Source organism: Tauraco erythrolophus, chromosome 7 (genome assembly GCF_009769465.1).
Source record: "Tauraco erythrolophus isolate bTauEry1 chromosome 7, bTauEry1.pri, whole genome shotgun sequence".
NCBI lineage: Eukaryota > Metazoa > Chordata > Aves > Musophagiformes > Musophagidae > Tauraco > Tauraco erythrolophus.
Genome location: NC_141471.1, coordinates 54,676,378 through 54,700,659, shown reverse-complemented (window position 1 = coordinate 54,700,659; position 24,282 = coordinate 54,676,378). Strand labels below are relative to the sequence as shown.

Here is a 24,282-nt window from a genome sequence, read left to right as displayed (position 1 = left end):
AAGTTAAAAAAAAAATAGGAGGCAGGTTTCTGAAAACCTTGTTCTCTTTTCATCAGATAAGTCACTAGCTAATGCACATGCTGGGAAGAGAATATAAATCCTGTCCCTACAACTTGACTTTTCTGTTAATCCAAAATAACCATTCCCACAGGCTAGGATTAGCACAGTTTTGGTGGGGGGCAGTTGGACTGATTAGGTTATTATGCACTAGTTAGGCAGCTGGGGGATCCCTCAGAGTTTTTCCTTCTCCATCTGATGTGTATTAGTGTCAGGGGATTATTTATCTTTCTCATAGTAGTTTATGACTCCCTGCAAGTGTCACAATTTTACTGCAAAGGCCATACGACCTCAAGATAAGCCTTTGCCCAATTTCTCGGAATACCTGTCAGAGCTAACTTTTAGCATGGTCACAGCTTAATTACTAGAACATCCTTGATCAATTTTGTGATGCCACCAGTGAACTCTGAAGTGAGTGCTAACTGAAGTGAGTCAGGGAAATTTAGGAGCTACCAGCAGTAATTTTAGCCGATGGGCAAGACTGGTTTAGAAAATCTTAAAAAACGTTACTGGTCATATGGATGTTCTGGCAAAGCCTTTCAGTTAAAATGGGTCTTAATTGTGTTTTGGAGAAGATTTAGGTGTATCTAGGTTTTTTTAGTAATAGGTGCCACATTAAACAGCATTCATCCTCAAGCCCTAGTTGTTTGTTTCTGTCTTCTATAGGTTGCCCTGTGTTTTAGCCAATCCAACTATTTGTGTGGCGCGTGGTACGCTGTATTCAGGAACAGGATTTAAAATGGTGTGCATTCCTTTCTCCTGCTGCTGTTCAAACAATATTGATTTGAGAATCTGTTATTCTTCTGTCTCCACAAAGAACTGATTCCATGATATTGAAGAAGGTATTAAGGCATTGGGGATCAGAAGTTGGATAGGAAAGTGGGAGAAGGAATGGGAGCTGTATAACCTCTTAGCTACCAAGAAAACAATGTGTGTGTGTTTTTTACCCTTGTAAAAAGTGTAAAAGTGCAGTCAAGAACTGCATGGCTAGTCCTCTTCCTAGCTGAAATCTGCAAAACCAGTATGCATTTTTCAGACATTTCACTTTCTTTACCAATAAACTGTTAGCCCCTCTCTCTTCCTTACTCATCTCATAAACAGATTCTAAGTGATTTTCCTGAAGCTTTTTCAGGGAGTTCATTGTTAAGGATTTAGAAGTAGTGAATGAGGCTCTCTCCACTCTCTCATTGAGGACATTTTTCTCAAGTAAATTGACACATACGCTTCTGAAGGGCACTGAGTGGGCATTCGTGTACACAATTACATACAAACATCCTCTGTCTTCCTGCCTTTTAGCCTGAGTCAAGACACTAATTCATTCTCATCTCTTATGAACCACCTTCAGAAAGACAGGCAAATGAATATATTCAGAGCAAAAATGAAAATACTACAGAATGTCCTCAGATTCCTCAGAAGTGGGTCAGGATATTAGATTTTAGGGCTAGTTTTAAGTTTGCAGAAAGTTTCCAGCACAAGTATTCATTGCCCAGGAAGCCTAGTTCTAGAGAAAGCTGAACTGGAAATTCACTTCATGGAATAAATGGAATGCCTTTTTCTTGGAAAAATCTGAGAAATGGGAATGTGATCTTAAAGTTTAGCAAGGAAATGAATCCTTTTCCTATTTCCTTAATCTTTGTCTGAAGACAAAAGTAATAAGAAACAGCAATAGAGGGGTAGAGGAGGAAAAGTGTAGCAGAAGATTTCTATCCTGTCGATAAAAATTAACGAAAGAATCATCAGCTGTACTGTATAAATTCTTGCAAGTAGTTACCAATGACTTAAATCAATAACGTTGCAAGGTAGTCTAATAACTGTATAATATTTCTGCACCACCTTGCCTTTTTTATCCCTCATCTAGAAAATATGTCTTTTCATGTGAAAAAATACTGGCTTGAGTAATAGCATATGAAGTTAATAATGCTCTTTATTCTGCTACTCTACAGGGTTTCCTATACAGATGAATGACTCGGATCACTCACTATTTCAGCATTCATTTCAAGGATGCATGCAGTTTATTCACGTGGATGATCAGCTCGTGGATTTGCACGCAGTGGAGCAAGGCCAGCTGGGAAGCTTTGCCAATGTCACCATTGACATGTGTGCCATTATTGACAGGTGAGTTGCAGAGACATCACTCATACTCTGATACACTGACACATGTTCCTGCATATTCTGAAAATATACAGTGTTACAGAAAATGTGGTTCTGACACTACCAGAGATCACATCAAAGCAGTCCTACCTTTTTAGCAGTAGGAACCATGCTTAGACGATGGAGATGATGGCTCAAAATTGTAGATTGTGCAGGATGCAGTGGCAAGCATATTTCCAATATCCCCAATTTCAGGCAGAGGAAGAGGTGAAAAGCTCTTGTAAGTCAAATTCAGCCCATGAGTCAATAATATGGCTGCCTTGAATAGAGGGAAGTCTCCTGAAAAGCTACACGTTTTGTCTGTTTCTTAGATGAGTTTTATGGAGATCTTTTTGCAACTAGATTTTGTGCTTCCTGACTTCGCTGAATTTCTCAGAGAACTAAAATAGGTCCACGTGCTTGCACAACTGTGCATGTAATAAATGCTCAGACTTTATTAAAATAATGTTTAGTGGTAGGGTTTTTTTCCAAACTGAGAAGAGTGATTCAGAATTATGGCAGGCTTTTAGTTTGAACCGTACCTTTTAAACCACTTATCTGTGTTGATTTCTGTTGCTCCTGATTAATAGTTTGTTCTTTGTTAGCAAAACAGAAAGTACTAGGAAAGACAGATGAAGAGCAAGTAGCCCAACTCCTGAATGCAGGTAGCTTGGCTTATCATGAAAATAACATATGTGTTAAACCCATTGCAAGTCTGCTGGAAAGCTGAAAATGGCTTTTTAGAATTCTGCTTTGAAAGAAGCAAAGATTTACAAGGTCATAGAAGCCTAGAATAATTCAGGTAACAAGCAATCATGAGAGCTCATGTCATCCAAGGCCTGCTCCGTGCAGGGCCAACTACAAAGCTACATCAGGTTGCTCATGGCTACATCCAGTTGAGTTCTGAGTACCTTGAAGGATGGAGATTCCACAGGCTGAGTGACTTTGGATATCATCAACAAAGATCTGCATAATTATGATAAAAAAATGCATGTGCTTTCAATTTCCTACTCTAATTTAAGAGAATCTGAGATAAATGCTACTCTGAAAAAATGAAATATGGCATACTGCTTTGGTCTCTCAAAATGCCTTCTCTTCCTGAAATATAGACATCAGTTTGCGCTAAGCATGTTGTGGTTGGTTGACCGTGGCCAGCAGCCAAATAGCGCCCTACCTTTTGCTCACTTCCCTCTCCTGGTATATGAGGACAAAAATAGAAGGAAGGTGATTAAATAAGAATGGCAGTTTAATAAGAAAAGCAAAAGCTGCGTGTGCAAGCAAAGAGGAATTCACTCACTACTTCTCATCGTCAGGCAGATGTCCAGCCGCTTCCTGGGAAGCAGAGCCTCAGCATGTGTAACAGCTGTTTGGGAAGAGAAACTCCATAACCCTAAACATCCCCTCTTCCTCCTCTATTCCCTGAGTTTTTATTGCTAAGCATGAAATGGCTAGTATGGGATATACCTATAGTCAGTTTGGGTTAGCTGTCCAAGCTGTCACCTCTTAACCTCTTGCCCACCCCCATCCTCTTGGCCTTTGTCGGGGAGGCTGTAGAGAGAAAACCTTGATGCTGGGCAAGCTCTGTCCACCAGCAGCCAAAACAGTGGTTGGTGTGTTACCAACACTGTTTCAGCCACAATGGGGAAGCACAGCACCGTACATGCTGCTATGAAGAAGGTTAACTTAGTAACTTCATCCCAGCCAGACCCAGTACACTGTGTTAGTAATGTCAGTGTTGAGGAGCATGCCTTGGGGCATACCATGAGTTGTTCTGGCATGTCGGGCTACTTTAGATATTGCTATTTTTCATGGACCTGTTGAAGCCATAGTGAAAAGAGGAATTGAAGAGCTGCTGTCATAGAGAAGTTGTTTGTTCTATCTCTTCACATACAACTGAAATGAGAAAGGTCTCCTGTGGTTGGTATTTGGTAGTTTGAATCGCTTAGTTTTATTTTGAATATTTGTTCTTGGAAATGTAAACTGACTTGGAAGAAAATCCTTTCTTCCAAGAAAGGAATGTGAAGATACATCTAATGAAGTCTCTGCTTTTTCCCCAGTGGATAAATCTTAGCTTATGTGACAGTTTGTATCGATCCCACTTATGCCAGAGTCTATTAGGAATAATTCCATCATCATAGTGAAGTTAATCAGAATTAGGCTTTTGCAATGTATTACAACGTAATTACAATTAACTTACAGTGCAAGTTAATTAGATCAGAGCTTTACAATGTATTTTTGAAAAATAGGACTTAATGCTTCCTATATGTCAAACAGCTTGCTTTTGAAATGAACTTCATATGGAAGTTACTCTTTATAAGGTATTTATTTTTATAACTTATAATAATTCACATAGTTCATATATTATAATATAATGCCATATGCCATACATGGTATTATATGAAATACTTTTTACTGTATTAAAATGTTATCATGCTTTATAAATTTAATGTGTATTATATTATTTTTATTTTATACAGTTTATATATATGACATTTGTATTTATATTTTAATATAAATAACAGTGTTTCTATATGTTTATGTATATATGTTTTCTTTATATAGGAAAGTGTATTCTCACTCTGTTTCTCTCTTCTGTCACCTTGGACCCTGATACTCTCCTCATTATATAAATTATATATGTCTTATATTTATGCTTTCTAAGCACTGGAAGGCTGTATTGCAAACCGAAAGACAACTGTATAATCATAGGAAATGAGAGTATCCACAGAATTTTCTTTGGGTTGGTTTTGGTGTTTTTAAGGATTGAGATGTAATCTAGTTTGTTGTTTTCCTGTGATCAAGTTTATTTCTTTGTAGTTTGCACTTGAAAACAAACCCTTTGACTCAGAAGTAATAATGCCAAGCTTTAGATCTGACGGGACTTTCATGACAGTCTTATTAACTGCAAATAAGAGTTTACAAGCACTTCTTTTACCATATGCCACTATACGTAACATTTTTGTATTTGACTATTTTCAAGGATCCAAATACCATGTGTGCTATATATTAGCTTAATTTCATTTCCTTTAAAATGGAAAGATACTTGTGTCTGTGAAATTGGGATCCTCTTGCTTTTTTAACTCGTTTAGCTCTGAATCATAAAAGCTTTGGTCATCATCAACATGAAAATTGCTTTCATAGCCACACTTCAATGAAGACCCCCACTGGGCGAAAAGATAAGCTGTCACATTGAATTATTCTTACTGCAGGCTTCAGCCATTTGGTTGGGGGAAAAAAATGTGAAGTTGTAAACGGTGGCATTTTTCATCGTTAGCGGAGCAGATAGTAAGGAGGGGACAGTTTTCTCTATAAGGATATGACAAAAAGTACTGAGGGTGGCAAGTTCTCATATTGCACCCACCTGGAGGTAACTGTTTCCAAAGTCACAGGTTCTGCCAAACTAAACACCTGCCCCATATAGAAGGGGTTTTTGCATTTTAGTTCCAGTATTTTTTTAAGACACTAGAAGAATAATCAGTTTAGCATATTGCACTTGTATTTGGGAATTAGAAATGTTGAATCAGTGTCTTTTTATTTTTAGTCTGCCTCTCCTCACATGAGCATTTTGCTATTGCAAAAACTACAAGTTGAGATCTTATTAAAAAGGAACAGCAAAGCTAAGGAACATTCTCTTTTTACCAGTGGCCGAACAGTATAATAATCTGCATATTATTTCATGCAGATGTATATATAGTAATTACAGGCAGTTAAAATGCTACTGAGAAAAAAATAATCATCTCTGTTTCTGTATCTTAATTAACTTTAATTGTATTAGCAATGGAAGTTGCATTGTTGTCACAGTGATCAACATGCTGTACTGCTTGTGACAGCACAGGTCCCTATACACCTCCTTTACTTATCATTAACAAACTAACTTGTTGTTACAGTCCAGATGGTACAGTTGTACTTTAGGATTTTAGCACAGGACATTGAACAGGAATTATTACTCACAGCTGATTTATCCCAGCAGTCTCAGAGAAGTCTAAAGCTTGCCTGGCTTTGTTGTGGCTAGAATTATGGATTTTAATCATGAAATCACAATGAGGAAATGCTAAAATGATTTCAAAACATAGTGTCCAATCTGTCGATGTAGATTATGCAGAACATATGCCAATTTTAAGGAAAATCTCTGTGTACCATAAGAGGTGAAATGACAGAAATGAGGAAAAAATGCAGTACCAAGGATTTTCATGTAGCTGCTTCTTGTGTTTTTTGAATGTATAAACTGTGTGATTTGCTCTGTAACACAGTGAGATGAATTAGATGCCAATTTTCGATAATAATTTCATGTTAAAGAATTGATGTAAGTAATCAGATATGTGCAGCAGAACATTTCTGGGTGATTATTGCTCACCTGCTGTGGTGATACACTGTATGACAGAGTGCCAGCATTCGGCTTTAATCCCCTACAGCCACGTTCTCTAGGCAATGTGATTGCCAATCAAAATTTGAAATAATTCATTTAAATAACAAAACACAGCAAGCATATTGGTGCATGAAAATGGCCACAATGTAACTGGCAGCAAGACAGAATTTCTTTGGAATTAAAATTCATCATTGCAAATAGTCCTTAAGTTCTTCCCTTCTGGCTCTTTACGTGGATTTTCAGCTTCTGGCCTTCCTCTCTATTCTCCTCCTCCCTCTGCCAGTTCAGTGGTAAGGTAGACAGCAAAGAATGAGACAGACATCATCCTGTAGAAGTCTGCATAAGGAGCAGATGATATTCCAATGTCTGGACGGGAAGCAAAATCTCCTTTAGAGTTGAATTGTTCCCAATACAAATTCACAAAAAAGAAGTATAATAGGACTGAGGAAGAGCTGGAACCATACCATGACTTCAGCCTGCTGGCGTTCCTGGCCATGTGGTTGAAAGCCACTTCCTGTGTGTACCTTCTCCCTCTTCTTTCTCTCTCTCCACTTCTTTTTGGAACCATACAAACTTTTGAAATGGAACTGGAGATGAAAGCTGCCTTTCAAAAAGAGATATTCAAGTGCATTTTTTAAAAAATCCATCTCAGTCCAGAAAGGAGACTTTATATGAGGTTCCCTGTGTGGAACAGTATGACTAATGACCCAGACTGTTAAATAAGTTAATAGTATGATCAGTAGCTGTTTAAGCAAGTTACGATAGTTTGAAATGCAGATGATTTGAACTCTATTTTATGCTTAAGCCTTTGCAACTTTTTTTTTCTTTATTCACTGTGACTTATATTACACAGGTGATGGTAGTCAACAACATTGTTATGAGAGTCTTTCAAGTAACTGTGTGGGTTACATATCATCTTGTTGCTGGATGCTTAAACACTTGGAAATCTCTAAAATCCTCAGTAGTTCTTTGTCTTGTATTTAATCCTAGATAAATTCTGCAGAGAGAGGGGGGAAAATAATCTTCTATTTTAACTCTAATAAATATTAATCCATCTTTCTAATATGAAAAATATATGCTACTGAATTTTCTAGAGCAAGTGGATTACTTGTTCATGATAAATACTTGTTCTTGCTAAAACATAAGCTAAGACAATAAAAGTTTAGGTATATTTCTGAGGGGGAGTAGTATGTAAAGCAGATTTCTGGACAACCTGATGGCTAATAAGTCTCTGGGCTGCAGAGCTGGTTTCTGCGATGGTCTGAGGGAACAGTAACAGCACTGGATTTATCCTTGGAAGCCAAGCAGCAGAAGATGCGTGAGGAATGCCAGACAGCTGTGCCCAGTAGATGGCCACCAAGGGCAGGGACAGCCCCCTGGGCTTCCTGGGCACAGAGGCTGCCTCCGGGCCAGCACCCCAACGACCTTCCTCCAAAGGATGCTGGGTGGGGGGGCGGTAGGCGGAGCTGCACATGGGGAGCCGCGTTTCCCCAGGGTCACAGTGCCAGCAACCAGCAATGCAATAGTAATGCCTCAGGGCAGGATAAAAGGGAGCGTCCTCCTGTGTCCTGCTGCCAGAGCTGGCCCAGGGGAAGCCTAAAGACATCCCAGAGGAAGTCGTTGAGGAGCCGGCAGAATTACTTGGAGGGGGAAGAGGGAAGAAGAGCAGAGGAGAGTGGATGAGGCTGCATGAGATGAAAAGAACCATCAAGAGCTGGAGGTGCCTGAAGCTCTTCAGCCTTTTCAGTTGGAGATGTGTGGCAAGAGCCAAGGGATGCCTTCTTGAGGAGCACTGCAGAGCTAGCTGTTCTCATCTGCAGAGCCAGGGACAGCAGCCATAAGAGGTGGGACGCAGAGATGTTGCCCAGGCTGCCAGGACTTTGGAGCAGCCGCTGGTGCCCTTCCAGGCATGGGAAGGCTTCTTGCCCCCAAGGTCGATCAGGCCAGGGGCCTTTGGCCACTCTCGGAAGCCCTTGAGATGGTGCTTCAGGTTGAGGGAGAACAGGGCTTGGGCACCTCCTGGGAGGCGTGAGCAGGTTGTGGCAGGAGGAGTCAGGTCTTGCTCCCATGCTCAGGGAACAGCTGCCAGTGTTGGGGTCAGGAAGGAATTTTTCCACAGGGCAGACTGGCCCTGGTCCCCTGGGGTTTTTTTTTGCCTTCCTCTGCAGCATTGGCCACTTGTCAGGGCTTCTCCGGTCCCTTTTGGCTGGGTCACCACCTGCTGCTCACGCACCACCAGGATGGCCTCTTGTAGTTTCTTTTATTATTTAAAAAAAAAGAAAAGGTAGTTCTTTTGTGTCTGAATAATGTCACCAGTAATTTCAGCAGTATCATTGAAAGCTAACAGTTCTTCCTAGCTGTCTGTAGGTAGTTATCCACAGAAGGAGACTGAATTGTTGTGCCTGGAAGGAGAAGTGCATGATCGTATGTTCCCATTCTAAGCTCATCATAGGTATTTGTAACCTCTGAGCTGACACAGGAGAGTGGCCAGTTGATTCAGAGGCATATGAGATTGGCTGTCGATCAAACCCGCTTACTCTTCTTTATTCCTAACAACTCTTTAGGTATGGCTGGGTAAACTTTACTTTTTAACCTTTGCAGCTTCAAATCTGATGACCTGCTTCAGCCAGCATGGCTGTGAGTCAACGGATTGCTCAGACATATGCCAGGAGCTCCACGTCACAGATTTTTTTATGTTCAGTACATAGGAGAGGAGAGGTTACTGTCACAGAGGCAGGGACTTAGCTACATTTACTAATCTGGTAAGATTAGGCAAGGATTTTAAGAAAAGTCGATCAACAGTGGCAAACTGTTAAAATCTTATTTAAATAACTTTGCAAGCTGATTTGGCAGAATCTGTTTTTTTTTTTCTGTCTGCTACCACATCACTGATAGAGGAACAGTTTAATTGAATGGAATAATCTATAATTTATGGAAGTTATGACCAAAAGCCTTGTGTGGAAATTCATTCCTTGTTTTCTCTTAAATGCATTAGTTTACTCGGGGGACTTGCTTGAATGTGCAGCTTGTATTACATTTGTACTTAATTATTATTTTATTCTCATTCTCCTGTGGGGAAGATGTGAGCTCTGAGCAAACATCCACACAGGTCTCTCTTGGACATGAAATTTGTACTCTCACAAGACTAGATGCTAAATATTGACCTGATCCCCTAGTAACACTATTGAAACTAACTCCCTGGTTACTCAGCTGAGTTTTGAAGCCAAACTGCTTTGATGTCTCTCTGAAGTTTTCATCACTTAGTGCTTCTCATCAGTTCATAACTGAAAAAGATAATATGTTATGCAGATTGCTTGTTTGTATGTGATTAAGATATCCTTCTCCTGATTGAACGGTGCTATTCTTCCTAATGAAGCTATCACTACATGATCATTCTGAAAAATAAACAATAATGGATTGTCATATCAACTTTAAAGTTAACTAAAATTTTAACCAATGCATAAAATTCTGATGTTGCTTCAAGAACTGTTCATGTTACTACTATTGCTTTTAGCCTTCAAACAAGACTACAGTTACATAATCCTCTCACTTGCATTTATGTTTAAATAATAATCTGAGATATTCCTTCTACTCTTTTTTTTCTTGTTAGATGACAATTGATAATCACAATCCAAACTATCTCTATATCTGTTCTTATTTGATTATATGCTATAATTAATAGACATGCTAATACTTCATACATAGGATGTAATGTTAATAATAAATAGTTATGACATATGCTTTAAATATTATTCGGACACTAGAAGCAAAACAGTTGTAGACATTTCTTTGTGTGCAGTAAAAATATGATTATGACCAGTTTTAAGACTGTAACTTGATTTGTAATCAGGTATCAAGCTGTGAGTAAATTCAACCAGTTCTTCAGAAGTATATAGAAGTGGAGGAAAGCCAATCCTGGTGGATTACTGGAATTTCCACTAGATCTGTTACTAAGAGATGTTGTTAAAATCATATAAAAACCATTTCATAATCTGGCAATAGCTTTCTGTAGTAATAATTTTGACCAAATGCCTGTCTTAGTAAAATGTTGGGTCCATCTCTTGTTCATTCAGGCAAGCAATAAAATCTCCAAAATAAGTAATTTGTCTTGCATTAAAACACTGTTACAAATAAGGGCCATTTGTGGAAGGAGGTGTTGACTTTTAGCAGAAATTGGCTTGCTGAAGAGTTCCTGCTGGATTTACATTCTTTTTTTCAGAAATCATTATCGTTTTAAAACTAGCATATTGAACTCCCAATCAGAATATTCATACTGGTTAGAGTCTAAAGAAACTGAATTATAAGTCTGATAAACTAGAAGTAGTCTTGTAATAGTTACAGGTTGCTCTTTAAAGCTTGGAACAGTAAAAGTGATAGCTATGAAATCACTGGAAATCAATAGTAGTAGTAATAATAATAATAATGCCTACATGTGTGCTTTAGGCTTAATACTGTCTCTGTATCTCTCAAGCTTCCTTTTCTCAAAAATAAGTTTTTATGTTGTTTCTAAATTTCTGCTGGTAGTGAGTCTTTGCTAGTGCTTAGATTCTTTCAAAAAATGACAGTTTATCCATTGAGGAAGGTAATATTCCATGCTCAATTGCATATTTCTCCCAGATACTGATTTCAGAGATTATTCACAGACCAATAGAGTACCCCCTAACAATAAAGCAAATGTGGTCAAATCAATTTCTGCTACTAGCACATTGAACAGAACATATTTACCTTACATGGTTTATGCTTTTCTGTAGCCAGCAATATTAACCTTTCTGAGGATCCCAATATTTCTGTTGTGTTTATCATGACATCTTTTTTTTAAGGAAAATTCATCTAGAGAAAGACTTAGACTCTTTACAGGATTTACAAGCGATAATGCTTGCTAAACGTTGTGGCTCTGCCTGTGGGAATGGGATGCACAGTCACGAGGGAGGTACTTGAATTCTGTGTAGCAGAAGTAGGCAGACATAAGCATCGAAGAGTGTGACTAACCACAGACCAAATACCGAGCAAGGTATTGAGAAGATTCTAAGTAGAAATTTGTGGCCTAGAAATATCTCAAATGAGAACAACTGTAGTAATGGAGAACTTAATATGCAGTCCCTGCTTCCAACAGTGCAGATGTATTTTATCCAACAACAAAATGCATAAATAACATTGTACTTCAGCACGTGATATGATTAGTTGGTGGAACCCGAAGGATTTGACAGCAGGCTAGGTGAAGAGGCTCAGTTTTTCCATTGCTGCTTATGTAAACTTCAGGTAGTGAAGTGGCCAGAGGGTATTTTTCTGTATAACTTTCACTGTGAGCACGTAAATAATTGTGGGGTGACCCTGTGGTTGACCAAGATGACAGATAAACTTTGAGGTTGAACAAGGATTTGAACTCTGTCTCTCCAGTTCCAGATCAAGTTTGTTTTCCAGTAAAGTCAACCTTCCTTTCTACATTGTGTTGAATAGATTTAAAGTGATTGCACAAAAGTCTATGATTATAATTATGCACTTCAGTATTTATGAGTCTGCAAATTTATGTCGTGCATCAAGTTAAAGGCAGGTGGCAATTCTTGATGAGAGATTGAGTTAAGTCTTAACCAGATTTCTTCTGAGAAATTGGAAAGAATAAAACTCCTTGGAGGAATATATGTCAGATGCTACTTGCTTAATCCCTGATGCCTTCCTGGAAGGATGCTTTAAATGAACTAGCTAATACAATGCTGTAGGTTTCAGTAAACAGGTCTTCATTCATTCCCTGTAAATGTCACCCGATAGATTAGATAATATTAGCTGTTTTTAAAGAGAAGGGTACAGAAAGGAAATGAATATTGAATAGAGATTTAGATTAGGAGAGATGTGTATAGGATTGGATTTCACCAGAAGTAAAAACACTTAATCTGTGCAGTAAATGTGTTCTGTTTTTCCTGGTATACTGTAAATTAAAAAAAAAAAGATTGAGTAAACATAAGGAGGGATCTTACCTGAGTGATCCCATAAGAAAGCAAGTAAAAATTATTTTTACAAGACCTGTTAATTGAGAGGAATGCTTAGTGGAACAATCCCTCATTTATAACTGTAGAATAGATGTATTTGATATTTTCTGTTTCTAAGACTTTTTAGGCCGTGAAGTGTATCTATCACAAAAAAAGCTATAGCTATAACCTTTTTTTTTGCCTCGAAACGGAGTTTTTATATCAATCTTCTACTTGAATGTTTGCAACAAAATTTTCACTGGCACTCATTTCTTGTAATTTCTGTTACATAAAACTCATACTTTTGATGAAGAAGATTAAGTTCTGTGGAAGATACTTATAAAACATCATAATGATGAAAAAATGGTGAAAACATGCTTATTAGGATTATGGTTTGTGCTGTTGAAATAGACCTCTAAAAATAAGCCAGTTAAGATAATGTTTTGAAGAACAGCAAAATGGCCCATTATATTGTTATGGGAGACTAAGTAATGCAGACATTTTTTAAAATGGTACCATAATTAAAGCTATATTAAATAATGTACATAGTGAGAACTCTAACCGAGATGAAGATTCTCAGTGAAGCCAAAGCCAGTGTAATTGTTTAGCACCTCTGAAATTCCCTCTGTGTGCTTATTTGTTTAAGTGAGGGTCTTAGTGTGGTCTTCAGCCACACCTGTGGTGGGAACCAGTTTGGTAATCAGTTTTCAGACTGACAGCAGAGGAATCAGTATAGCATGCAAGGCTCCTCAGCAATTCCTTTCCCTCTCAGTTGATTGTGGTGGGAGCAGCAGGTTCCAGTTCTGTCTCAGAATGCTTATGTATCTAGGCAGAAATGCCTGCCTGGTCAGGCTCTATTAATTGCCTGTGTGATTGTCCTTTGTTAGTTGCCTAATATGTTGTGCTCTCAGGAAAACATAGAATCACCACAGAAGTATCTCACAGACCAGCTTCTTCTCACAGGCTGTAAGTTGGACTCTGTTGAAGGTAGGTACTCGACACTAACTGCACCCCCAATTTTGCCATATTTGGCATATGGATTCAAAAAACTGTGTCACTGTAAAATAATCAAAGCAGAAGGAAAGCCAAGGAAACCTATGCAGATGGTTGGTTGTTAGTTTTAGGGCAAGGGAAGGAGACAGACTATCATACTGACTGTCTACTTACTGATTCCTAGGAAAAGCATACATATGATACCTATGTATTTTACATTGGCACCAATTTTGATGTTTGTTTCAGCACAAGAATCCATCCATTTATGCATTACTATTTTAGAAACAATGCTGGTAAATAAGAAACTCAGTGTTCCAGTGCCAATTAAATACAGTGTTTTTCCACTGAGGTGAATAAAAGACCAAGAGATTTCAAACCCATAGTGTAAGTCAGTGCCTAGACACAAAAAACATTGTGTATTTCTAATTGTGCCTAGGATTTGAAAGCCTTTACAACTGCTGCAAGGGCTCTTAGATCAAGAATTTAAACTGAACTGACATAGTATATCAAAAGGAGACATTTTCTCTAAGGCATTATAGGCTTCAGACCTATAGAGATGTTTTTTGTGCTTTGAAAAAAACAACTGATTCTTATTTCTTGAGAAGATAATTGTTGCTTGTACATTTGTTGCATTTATCTGTTGCCATGCAGTTAGCCGACAACATCTCTGTTTTTCTGTCATTGTGGTACGTTTCATTGTTAAGACAGACTTGTTAGAGGGCAGCAGTTAATTTGACTTCAATTTTTTATTTTGACACCTAATAGTTGCTCTATCAGAATTAATTAAATCTAGGGGAAATAATACAACAGTTTTCATTGGTACGTCTTACAATTTTTCATGTCACAACATTGTGATTGTTGTGATTGTATGACACTGTATGGATTTCATATAATCAATGTTAGCAGCTGTTGTAGATCACTGTTCAAAGATTGATTCAAACAAGTTGGTAGAAGGATTTATTTGGTTAATTTATATCAGTCCATCCTTATTCTCTTACAGATGTACATCGCATTCCTTTCTGAGGCAACATTGTAAAATGCTATTCAGAAATATTGGCTCAACGGTTATTGATAAACCACTGATTACTATACTGTGATTATAGGGAAAATGTTTTGGGCTTTTTTGATCAGAACTGATGCATTGTATGAAGTATTTATTTTGGTTTTCAAATTTTAAGTCATTAAATAGCTCCCATGCATTGTATGGGAAGTTATATCTAAAGGGAATATTTACTTCCATGTAAATGGAAGTAAAATCTTTTTGTATACAAAATTTTCTTTTCTTTGTTCATTTTCAAATAGTTAATGAAGAGGCAAACAAATGAAACTAGTCCTAAATAAAGAGATCGACTCGTGTGAGGTATGAGTCAAGTAACATGAAACATGATAGATAATTTTAAGGAAAGACATTCAATATTATCTAGATCTCAGTGCTAGATGGCACTGTAAATTCTCGTTTCACCCAGCCTCACAGTTTTTAAGGGCTTCTAATTTTTCACTTAAAATGTTTACTTCCTGTGCAGGGATGTTACTGACCTATCCTCCTGGATTTCTATTAAATGCTGAATACTTGTCAGATCAAATTCCTAAAGCTTATGAGGTTGAAAAGTTGTCTGGACAGTTTACAGCTGATGGTGCTAGTCAATTTGTACACATGCACAGGACAGTCTTTGATAGACCCTATCTATTAACTTCCTCTTCTGCTAATCAAAGCTAGAAATTCACTGTCAGTTTTTGTAAAGGTAGCTATTATTTTCACCTGTCTTTTCACATTTCTAGTAAAGGAAAGATACCAAGCTACAGAGACTTCTAGGGGAAAGAAAAAAATCCAACTTCTGAAATGTTTCTTTCCAATTCAACAAGAAAGGCAATATCTGTTCTTTTTCTCTTATATCTGGAGCTATTGATCCGCCTTTTCAATACCACGATTTCTGCAGTTTTTACAGTACTATCCTCCTTGGTTCTACCTGACTGTTCCTTTGCAGTTACTCACTAAATGCCAGCAACAGACTAACTCAGTGTTATCACACAAGCTGACCTTCTCAAAATCATTAACTCAATAATTGCTTCTTGCTCAGACTCAAATCCAGCATTGTTCATTGTAGAATTTACTGATGTTTCTTTCTCTTTCACCCTCTCTGAAGGTCTAGTTATCTTTTTAAATTACATCTTGTACTAATACTATGATGAGATCTCTCCTACATGGTATTGTTCCCTTTGTATTAAATTTACTCATCTGAAGCATTGCTCAAGGGACCATCAGGTATCATTTCTGATCTTTTATTAATATCTGATTGTTTGATTCAGGACCTCTGAAAATAGTAACAAGTCTCCAAGCATACTCACTTTCCTCTGGTGGTGTCTTGATTTCACTGAAGATCAATCATAATATCAAAAGTTAACGACTCCAACATTTGGTCAAAGAACTCCCTCTGACACATTTGTTTTGTGTGTTTTAGTATTGACAGCATTTATTTGGACTTGCCATCCTAATTTTTCATACTTAGTATTACATCGGTGGTTGTCAGCGTGTTCCAAGTGATTAATGCTCCACTGGCCATATGACAATTATTCAGAAAATGGCGGAAAATAAATGATGACCTTTTCTCTTTGACTGTAACTCACTCTCCTTCATCTGCTTACATAGTAGCAACCTCATGTATCTTATTTATACAGTCTCACTTTAACTGTTTTGAAAGCCTTTATTTTATTGTTCTTATATCCCAGAAATGCCTTTATGTCTGTCTTATTGACTCTATCCTCTTTTCAAATTTTATAGAATATATTCTTCTCCATTTCTCATGACAGTGTTTTTCTCTCGCTGCTATTGTTTGTTGTTTGACTGTGCAACTATTATTTATCTCAGTGGTATATTTCATAATGCAGTTTGTATGAAATGTGCACTGCAAAGTATAGTTTCATTGTATAGTCTCATAAAAGTACACAGTAGTTGTCTTTGAACAGTACAATTATGTTCTGAAAGAAGTAAAGTTCCTGATTTGATATAAGTGTATAATGCTACTGTTTGATGTTGGAAATACATTTGAACACACAGAATTTTGTCCTTGAAAAATATGCTTTCTCCTTTTTTAATAATACCAGTCACCTTCATGTATTATTTAAACCTAACAGATGTATACCTATGGGCTCATTTATTTTATTCTACCGAAGTACAAGCAGTAAAGGAAAATACAATTACTAATCACTGTAAAGTGAAATAATTTTTTAAGAATCTGTGTCTCTGTTGAAATAAGTAATTTATTATCCTAAAATGTGAAAGTAAGGAAAAGAAAGAAAGAAAAAAAGAGTTAGTGGTGAAGGAGTTGAGGAACGTGTAGAACTTCAAAAAGTGAAGTTTTTGCAGGCATAAAAAGCAAAATTGGAACCAGTAAGCAATGCTTGCTGAATGATTTGAGAGGCTTGAACAGTGCTTTATCTTGTCTAGGCAGTACTGTTACTTGTATTATGGAATTTACTGTTTTTGCTATAGAAAGTGACAGTGGATTGTAGCTATAGAAATCTCAGGTCAGGATGAACAGTAAATCGACTTTGAAAATAGGAAACTAGGTTTTTAAACTGGACAGACATATAAGCCACAGCTGTTTAAATGGTTTAAGCACAAGCTAAATCCTTGGGGCAGAAGGTAGAGGCTTTTACATAGAAAAGAAAAAGGGCTTTCTGCATCAGTGAATCCTATATGATCGATAGCTATGTTTCTTTAAGTGAGAGGAAAAAAAAAAAGCCAAATCTTGGTCCTGGCTCTGTGCTCCATACTTAAGCCATAAAGCAGGGAACAAATTGCTTTATATGAAATTCATTGTAATTTGGTGCATGTCTAAAATAGCCTTCTCTGTAAGTCCGTGTTGTTCCTGTTATAGTTTTAGTTGGGCAGAGCACATGGAAAAAATATAAAGTCTGTAGCCAAGAAGAGCGCTGGTGCTGATATTTGATGATAAGAAGTTTGTCTTTTTCTGAAAAGACCCTTTAGATCAACTTCCCTATTCTTTCCCTCGAGAGTAGATGATTGTTGGCAAAGGCTACAAATCGTTTTCTCTGCAGTGTTGAATGTGCTTCTAATTGCTAGTTTGATTACATGAAGAGTGGTCATAGAGTATTCATCATCAATATTCAGCTCCTGCACGAATGAACTCTAAATACTTTTATTCTATGGTAAATAAAGTGTAGACAAACAGCAGGCTTGGGTCAGTAAGGTTCTACAAAGAAAGGCCTTTAAACAGAGATCAGATGAGAAGCCCAGAAACACTATGAAATGAAACTTTTTAAAAGGATAACATGTTTTTGCCTCCAGAATGATTGGCAGAAATGAAAATAACTGCATAGAGATATTATCAGAACTTGTGATGATATTCAACAAATACTGGATAAAAAGACATGTTAATAGAAGTTCAGAAAGCGTTACAACTAGGCTATGCATCTATTTTTTTAAGGTCCTAGCTACTCTACCGCGTTATAAAACAGGAGCTCAAATATAAATGTCAGCTTGAGGTGGCTTATGTTCATTTTCATAGTTTACTTCTAGCTTGGTGTTCATAAGACACAAAATATTTTAATAGATACTGATTAAGCAGTCCACTTATCCTCTGGGTTGTTATTTTCCTCTCATATTCAGATTATTCAGGCCTTTTACTCTGCTTAATTCCTTTAGTATAATTGATAAAGTCACATAAAATGCTGCCTGCTAGAATGTACTGATGGTACTATTCAACGGAAAAAGATTGACAGGAATCTGTCATAGGAATATACACAGATATCTTAATGTGACCTTTGAATAAAACAAGAAAGCTCTTAATCAGGTGAAGAGTAACCTACCTGCCATCAGTAGTTTTTAGTGCATGGCACTTTTGCATGTAGGACAATTATTATTTCACTTATCTTGCAGATTGTGAGAATTGTGAATGGCTGATTATCCAAGCGAGTACTTTGATATCCAGTAGTGCATTAGAATATGCATGCTTATGCTATAGACCCTTCTATCTTTTCTTCTAAGGTTTTAAATCTAGACCTTGAAAAACCCGAGCAGGGATACTATTAATTGAGGATTTTTCTTTTTTGTTTTTTTTTTTGTTTCCCAAGACACACCTCCTTAGAATTATAGGTGAATTAAGCCACTCTGTGGGAACCAAACAGAAAACATTGCCATAGATTATGGTCAGAACTATCCATTAAGATCACTTAGCTGAAGCACCTTGCATTATAGAAGATAAAAAGTCTTACTACATGAATAGTTCATCAATGATACCTTCTGTTTTCTAGTGTTTAAAAGCAATCTTCACATAATTATTTTAAGACATAGAAAGCTTTCTATGTCTTCAGATAATTGTTCCCTAGTGGTAAATTTTTTTCATAGTTAAAAGTATGTATCTTATTTCAAGCCTGAATTTGTGTAGCTTCAACTTGGAGCTTTCAGATCTCATTACCACTTTTTCTCCTAAAGCAAAAAAAAAAGTCCTCCTAAAAACTTTCTTCATCATGCACACCAGAAATTTCTGTGAATAAACTAAATAAGTGGAAGTTCTATAGACTGTAATAAACGTGTGATTTCCCAAATTCGTACAGTTCTTCCTAACCATTTCTAATTTGTCCATTTTTTTATTTTTAAAGTAAACTTGTAGCCCAGACATATGATTTTTGCCATTAGCAGTGAACAGCCATGGGCTTTGTGTAACCTGACAGTATAGGGTCTCAGGACTTGTCTGGGTTTGCCTTGGTCTGAGCTGATTGTAGCTTGGTTAATAGTGGCCAGTGGCCACCTGATTGGTGCCTGACCTGGATGGGCTTCAGCTCAGTGAATCCACAAACAGTGAAGGGCTGACCTCAAGTCCTTAAGTAACAAACAGTAGCCCTTTGGGTGACCTGCAGGTATGAGTGACTGTTGTTTAACTTTTATCCTTTAGCTTGGGACAAGAAGAAAAGGACTGTGGTTGAAAACATAAGTAGGCCCAAGGGGCCCCAATGCTGATGATGGAGCCCTACCACCATAAACAGGAAATTCCTTCATGCAAGGACCTTATCTTAACTCTCTTTTCTCACCTTCTATCCACATTCTTCTTAAGGAAAACTGAAATTTCAGCCTGACAACCCCGGCGAACAGGGGAAGGTGAGCATAATTAATAGGAAGTAGGATAGGTATTAGGAAGGTTGACTAACAAATTTACTATTCATAGAATTTTTCTGTATTAATTAGACAATTTGAATTATTATACTGTTAAGCATGAACTGATCTGACAAGAAATTCTTGCCTCCAGTTGTAAGATGTGTTCTCTCTTTCTCATGACAAAATTTTGAGTGTAGTAGATAGAACTAGGAACAGGACTTTAAGTAAAGGTCTTGCTAATCCTGTATGAGTAAGCATATTGTCTTTTACAGTCTTCTGTACAGTCTTACACATGGGACTCATATTCCCTTTCTTACATGAAACATCAGGTTTTGAGTTTAATTTTTATCTGAAGAAGTCTAGACGTCTCCATTGCTGGATTCCACACTACTGTCCTTTTAACCTCAAGATTGTATTCAAACAACTTGCATTTAAGTGTATTAGAATATAAATTTTTAAGATGAGCTCATTTTACTAAGAAATCTGGGTAAATTTTCATAGCATTCTTTCCCAGCTCTTACAAACAGTCATGTTGTCATGTAAGTTTATTAAGAACACTTATGCCTGGGTAGCTGACCCTTCAAGGAACTCTGTACATTTTGATTTTGAGCAATTCCTGTTATTGCATAGGTAACAGATCTAGCCAGGTCTCTCACAGAAGCATTTCAGTAGTGATTTCATCTCGTTTTGTTTTTTGTTGGTGATTTTTTTTGGTTGTTTGTTTGTGTTTTTTTTAAAAAGAATGCCTTGTTTGACTATGTTGAGCATTTGGTTGTGTATTGATGACATCATCACTTCTTTTAACCAGATTTGTGCTTGCACAGAAGTTGTATCAGACTTGCTGGATTTTGGCCTTCCTTGAGCTATATTGATTGGAATATTACTATTTTTGCTATACACTAGTTATATCTCCTATCATGGTTCTTATCCTTTTGATTGATAGGATTTATATCAAGCTAAGCTGCCGCTAGTTTCTGACATCATCTCATCATTTTGATGTTGTCATTATCAAATACTGACGTAATATTAGATTTTTTTTTTCAGACGTCCAGATTGCCACTGCTGTCTTAGTATTTATCTAAAATTAACATTAACAGTTCAACAATCTTCCCAGCTAATTCTTTTGATGCTCTCGGATACAATTTACCCAGTCTTAAAAAGTCTGAAAGATTACTATAATAATTGCTACTTCACATCACTGAAACTATTAATCAACAGAAAATATTTTGTTATTGTTGTAGCATGAGTGATTCTGCTTCTGTGTAAATTCTGAAGAATAATGGCAATTCAATAATTCACATTTTTCTGTATTATAGTTTAATTTTACTCTTCTGATCTAGTGTCGGAAGTTCAATATCATTAAGATTGAATTTACCTCAATATATCTTCCTGAATTTGTTAAGGATAGTTTGTTTATTTTCACTGGATGCCATTATTTTCATATTAGTGCAGATAACATGTAACGCAGCCTGTCTCCTTTCCCACCAATTTTGCAAGGATCTCGAGACTTCCTAGCACCGTTTTCCTGCGTTCCTCAGGAGTGACCTGTGATGCAAGCTGTAGACTCTCCCTTGCCACTTACCCTAAGAAATCTTGCTGACACTTGCTTCTCATTTAGATATGTTCATACTTTTCTTCCCAGTTTGGAAAACCGATCTTATTAAGTCACGGTGTCTACTTATATCACTGGTTGGGACTGCTAGCAGCTCATGAAATTATGCTGTAATCATTGGTACTCAGGAAAAACCATCAGTTTCAGCCCAGGTATCCATTTATCTTTCAAACTGCTGTCTTATATAGGACTGCCTTAAGCAATGTGTTTCTCCCAGAGAGTTCTTGTGTAGAATTCATAGGAACATTAAGGCTGTTTTACAAGTGGCAGCTTTAGACCTCCAGCATGTGTCTTACAGGTTGAAATACCTCAAAATGACAGATTTTTTTTCTATATACATATTATAGGTTTTGCAGCTCTGTATGGCACTGCTTTCTTCCAAAACCTCAAGCTGTAGCTAAGCAAGATGCCTGTGGGTATTTTGAAACTGCCTATGAGTATATAATGACAATTTTCATAGCCACAGGACTCTGCTGAAACAGAAGGAAGGAAAAAAAAAAAAAGAACAATAATGTGTTTTGACCTTATGAGTTAAATCACTGGATGATCATCTGCACTTGACATAATCTCGGAGCAGTGAAAACTATTAAACATGTGGGTTACTATATTTGTATTGTTTGAATGAAGTGATAATATGCTTCCTTACTTATAGTCCTCTGGGGGGGGGAAGCAAATCTTATGAAAACAATAGTGCCTTCCTATTTAATCTGCATCAGTGTTCATCTGTGTGCAAAAATTCTGATGTCATCAGTGACATGAAGTATTACTTCATTCAGATCTAAGAGAATAGGATGGAAGCTTAGCAAGCATCCTGTTGCAATAACAACAAAATAGGAATAACTGAGAATTAATAGGTTGGTTTGTCTCAACTAAAATGTAAAGACAAGGATATTGAGAGATGCTCAGTGGAATTCTGTTCTTAACCTTGCAGAGCTCAGTATTTCATCATGTTGCCCATGTCCTCTCTTAGTATGTAGGTGTAATTTATTTTATTTTTAGTTCCATGTGAACTAAATCCTGGTATTTGAAGGCAAAATTGGATCTAAAGTAGCATATGTTATGCATAAGTAATTATGATAAGCTCCTTAAAATTTTCCTCCTAAATACATCCATTTGAAACAAAGCATATCCTTTAAAGACCAGTTGATACAAAGCTATAGCTGTCAGCACTATTGCTTGTGAATTTTTTTTGTCTCTGCTTGAGAGCCTTTGTCTGCTTGCAGTGATCTACAATAGCATCGTTTCCAACATGGAAACATTTACCGAAAACTGATGATTGTTTGACTATCTGTTTTCTACATACAAGTGATGGGAAGAGTCTCTTTAACAGCTAGTCACAGATAACATAAAGTGGTATCGCTGTAGTGGAATCATAGTTCTCAGTGCTGTGTATGATAAAATTTCCTCATCAGGAATATTCCCATTGTATTGCAAGCCGATCCTTAGATCTGGTAAGGGCTTTGTGGGATCCAGTCCTGCTCTAGACTGCTTGCTGTCTCCTGACCACCTCCTCTTTTGCCCTCAGATGGCCTCTCCTTTTCTACAGATACCTTAACACTGACTGCCTGAGCTGCTTCCCAGCAAAATGTTGTACCAGAGACTCAGTCTAATTCAAGAGGGAACTGGTGGAGTCTTCTGAAGGGGCCCTTTTGGCTGGCTACAGCCTGGGCAGTCCAAGACCACGCCAGCAATTTGTGTAGCTCCTAATTAAAGTATGTAGTTAGGACTTGCCTGTCTCAGCACTCAGCCTCTTTTAACTGGTGGGTTAATCTCCAACCTGTCCTGCAAGCAGAGCTGGCAGAACTGGGCTACTTTTACTGAAGAGCAGAAGGTCTTGATCAATCTTTCTTCTGTAAGGACAACACCCTCCATGACCATGTTGTTTGTAGCTGTCTCTGTGTTCTGATGTCCCAAAGGGGAGAGTTGTGATCTGCATGTCTTGTTATATCTGTTTGTTGGAAAACAGAGGCTTAGTAAGATGGAAGACATTCCTGAAATCCAGCAGACCTTTTCTCAAAAGGTTTAGTAGTGGTTTTTTGACGTTTGTTGGCATAAATGTAACAAAAGATTCAAACGGATTTGACATTGTTTATAGAACTTGTGTCCCAGTGGATCTTAGTATGAATTACTACTCTTCAAAACAGAAGAGTAAGAAATGAAGCCATAATAACAATGTAGCAGTGTTCAGATTCAGACTGTTAACTTAAAACACTCCCTGTAGGCAGATGAAGTTTTCCTTTACTACACTGACACATGTCCAGATTCAGTCTTGTTGATTACTCTGAAAAGGTATTACTTTTGTTCTGTATTTCCACATTCAATCAAATTTTTGTTGTCAATTTTGAGATTCCTAAAGGGCATATCATAGTTTTCATATGGTCTGTGTATAATTACTCTCATCTTTCATTAACTCGTGAATTGTAGCAAATGTGCTATTTGTTTCTAAATTACATGAAATGTGATTGAAAACTCACATCTGCTCACTAGGTAATTAATGATTTCTCAATTTAAGCTATAAAGATAATACGTAAATACTTTGTCACCTTAATTGTTACAGGTGATGTTAGCAGGGAGATACTCTTTCTCTGTTTTCCATCACTTTTGTTGCCCAAGGAACTTGAGGGGCAGTGTGATGTAAGTGGCATCATATCTCAGAGTTCAGAACTGTCTTCTTTTGATATAGTTAGATGAAGGTATTCACTCCTTGCCTTGTGAATAGGATTATATTAGTGTTCACTTATGATCCAAAAATATTCTGAGGCAGATCCTTATTTATATTCTAAGGGAATGTAACATCATTCCCACTTATGTTAGCTTTACTTTTAAGTAATGTTTTTAATCTTGTTTCTAGCCCTTGCTGCTCAACTGTGTTATGTTCATGAGTTCTTCTTTCCATCCAAGGCATTTTTCCGACTTTGCTAGACATAAGCAAAATTGATTCATTTTACACCTTAATATTATATTTTTAGTACTGGGCAAGATGTCTTTCAGATATTTATTTTAACTAATATAATGTTGAGACCTGCCTTTTTTAGGGCACTAAGCA

At 37.1% G+C, this 24,282-nt stretch overlaps 1 protein-coding gene across 1 annotated transcript in view; it reads left to right on the top strand.

Annotated features, from left to right (window-relative positions):
• The window catches only part of CNTNAP2 (contactin associated protein 2), a 1,148,354-nt gene that overhangs the window by 701,645 nt on the left and 422,427 nt on the right, over positions 1-24,282 (top strand). The window contains exon 10 of the mRNA XM_086615189.1: positions 2,001-2,172. Coding sequence (XP_086471315.1) covers positions 2,001-2,172 — 172 coding nt within the window. The remainder of the gene's footprint in view (positions 1-2,000; positions 2,173-24,282) is intronic.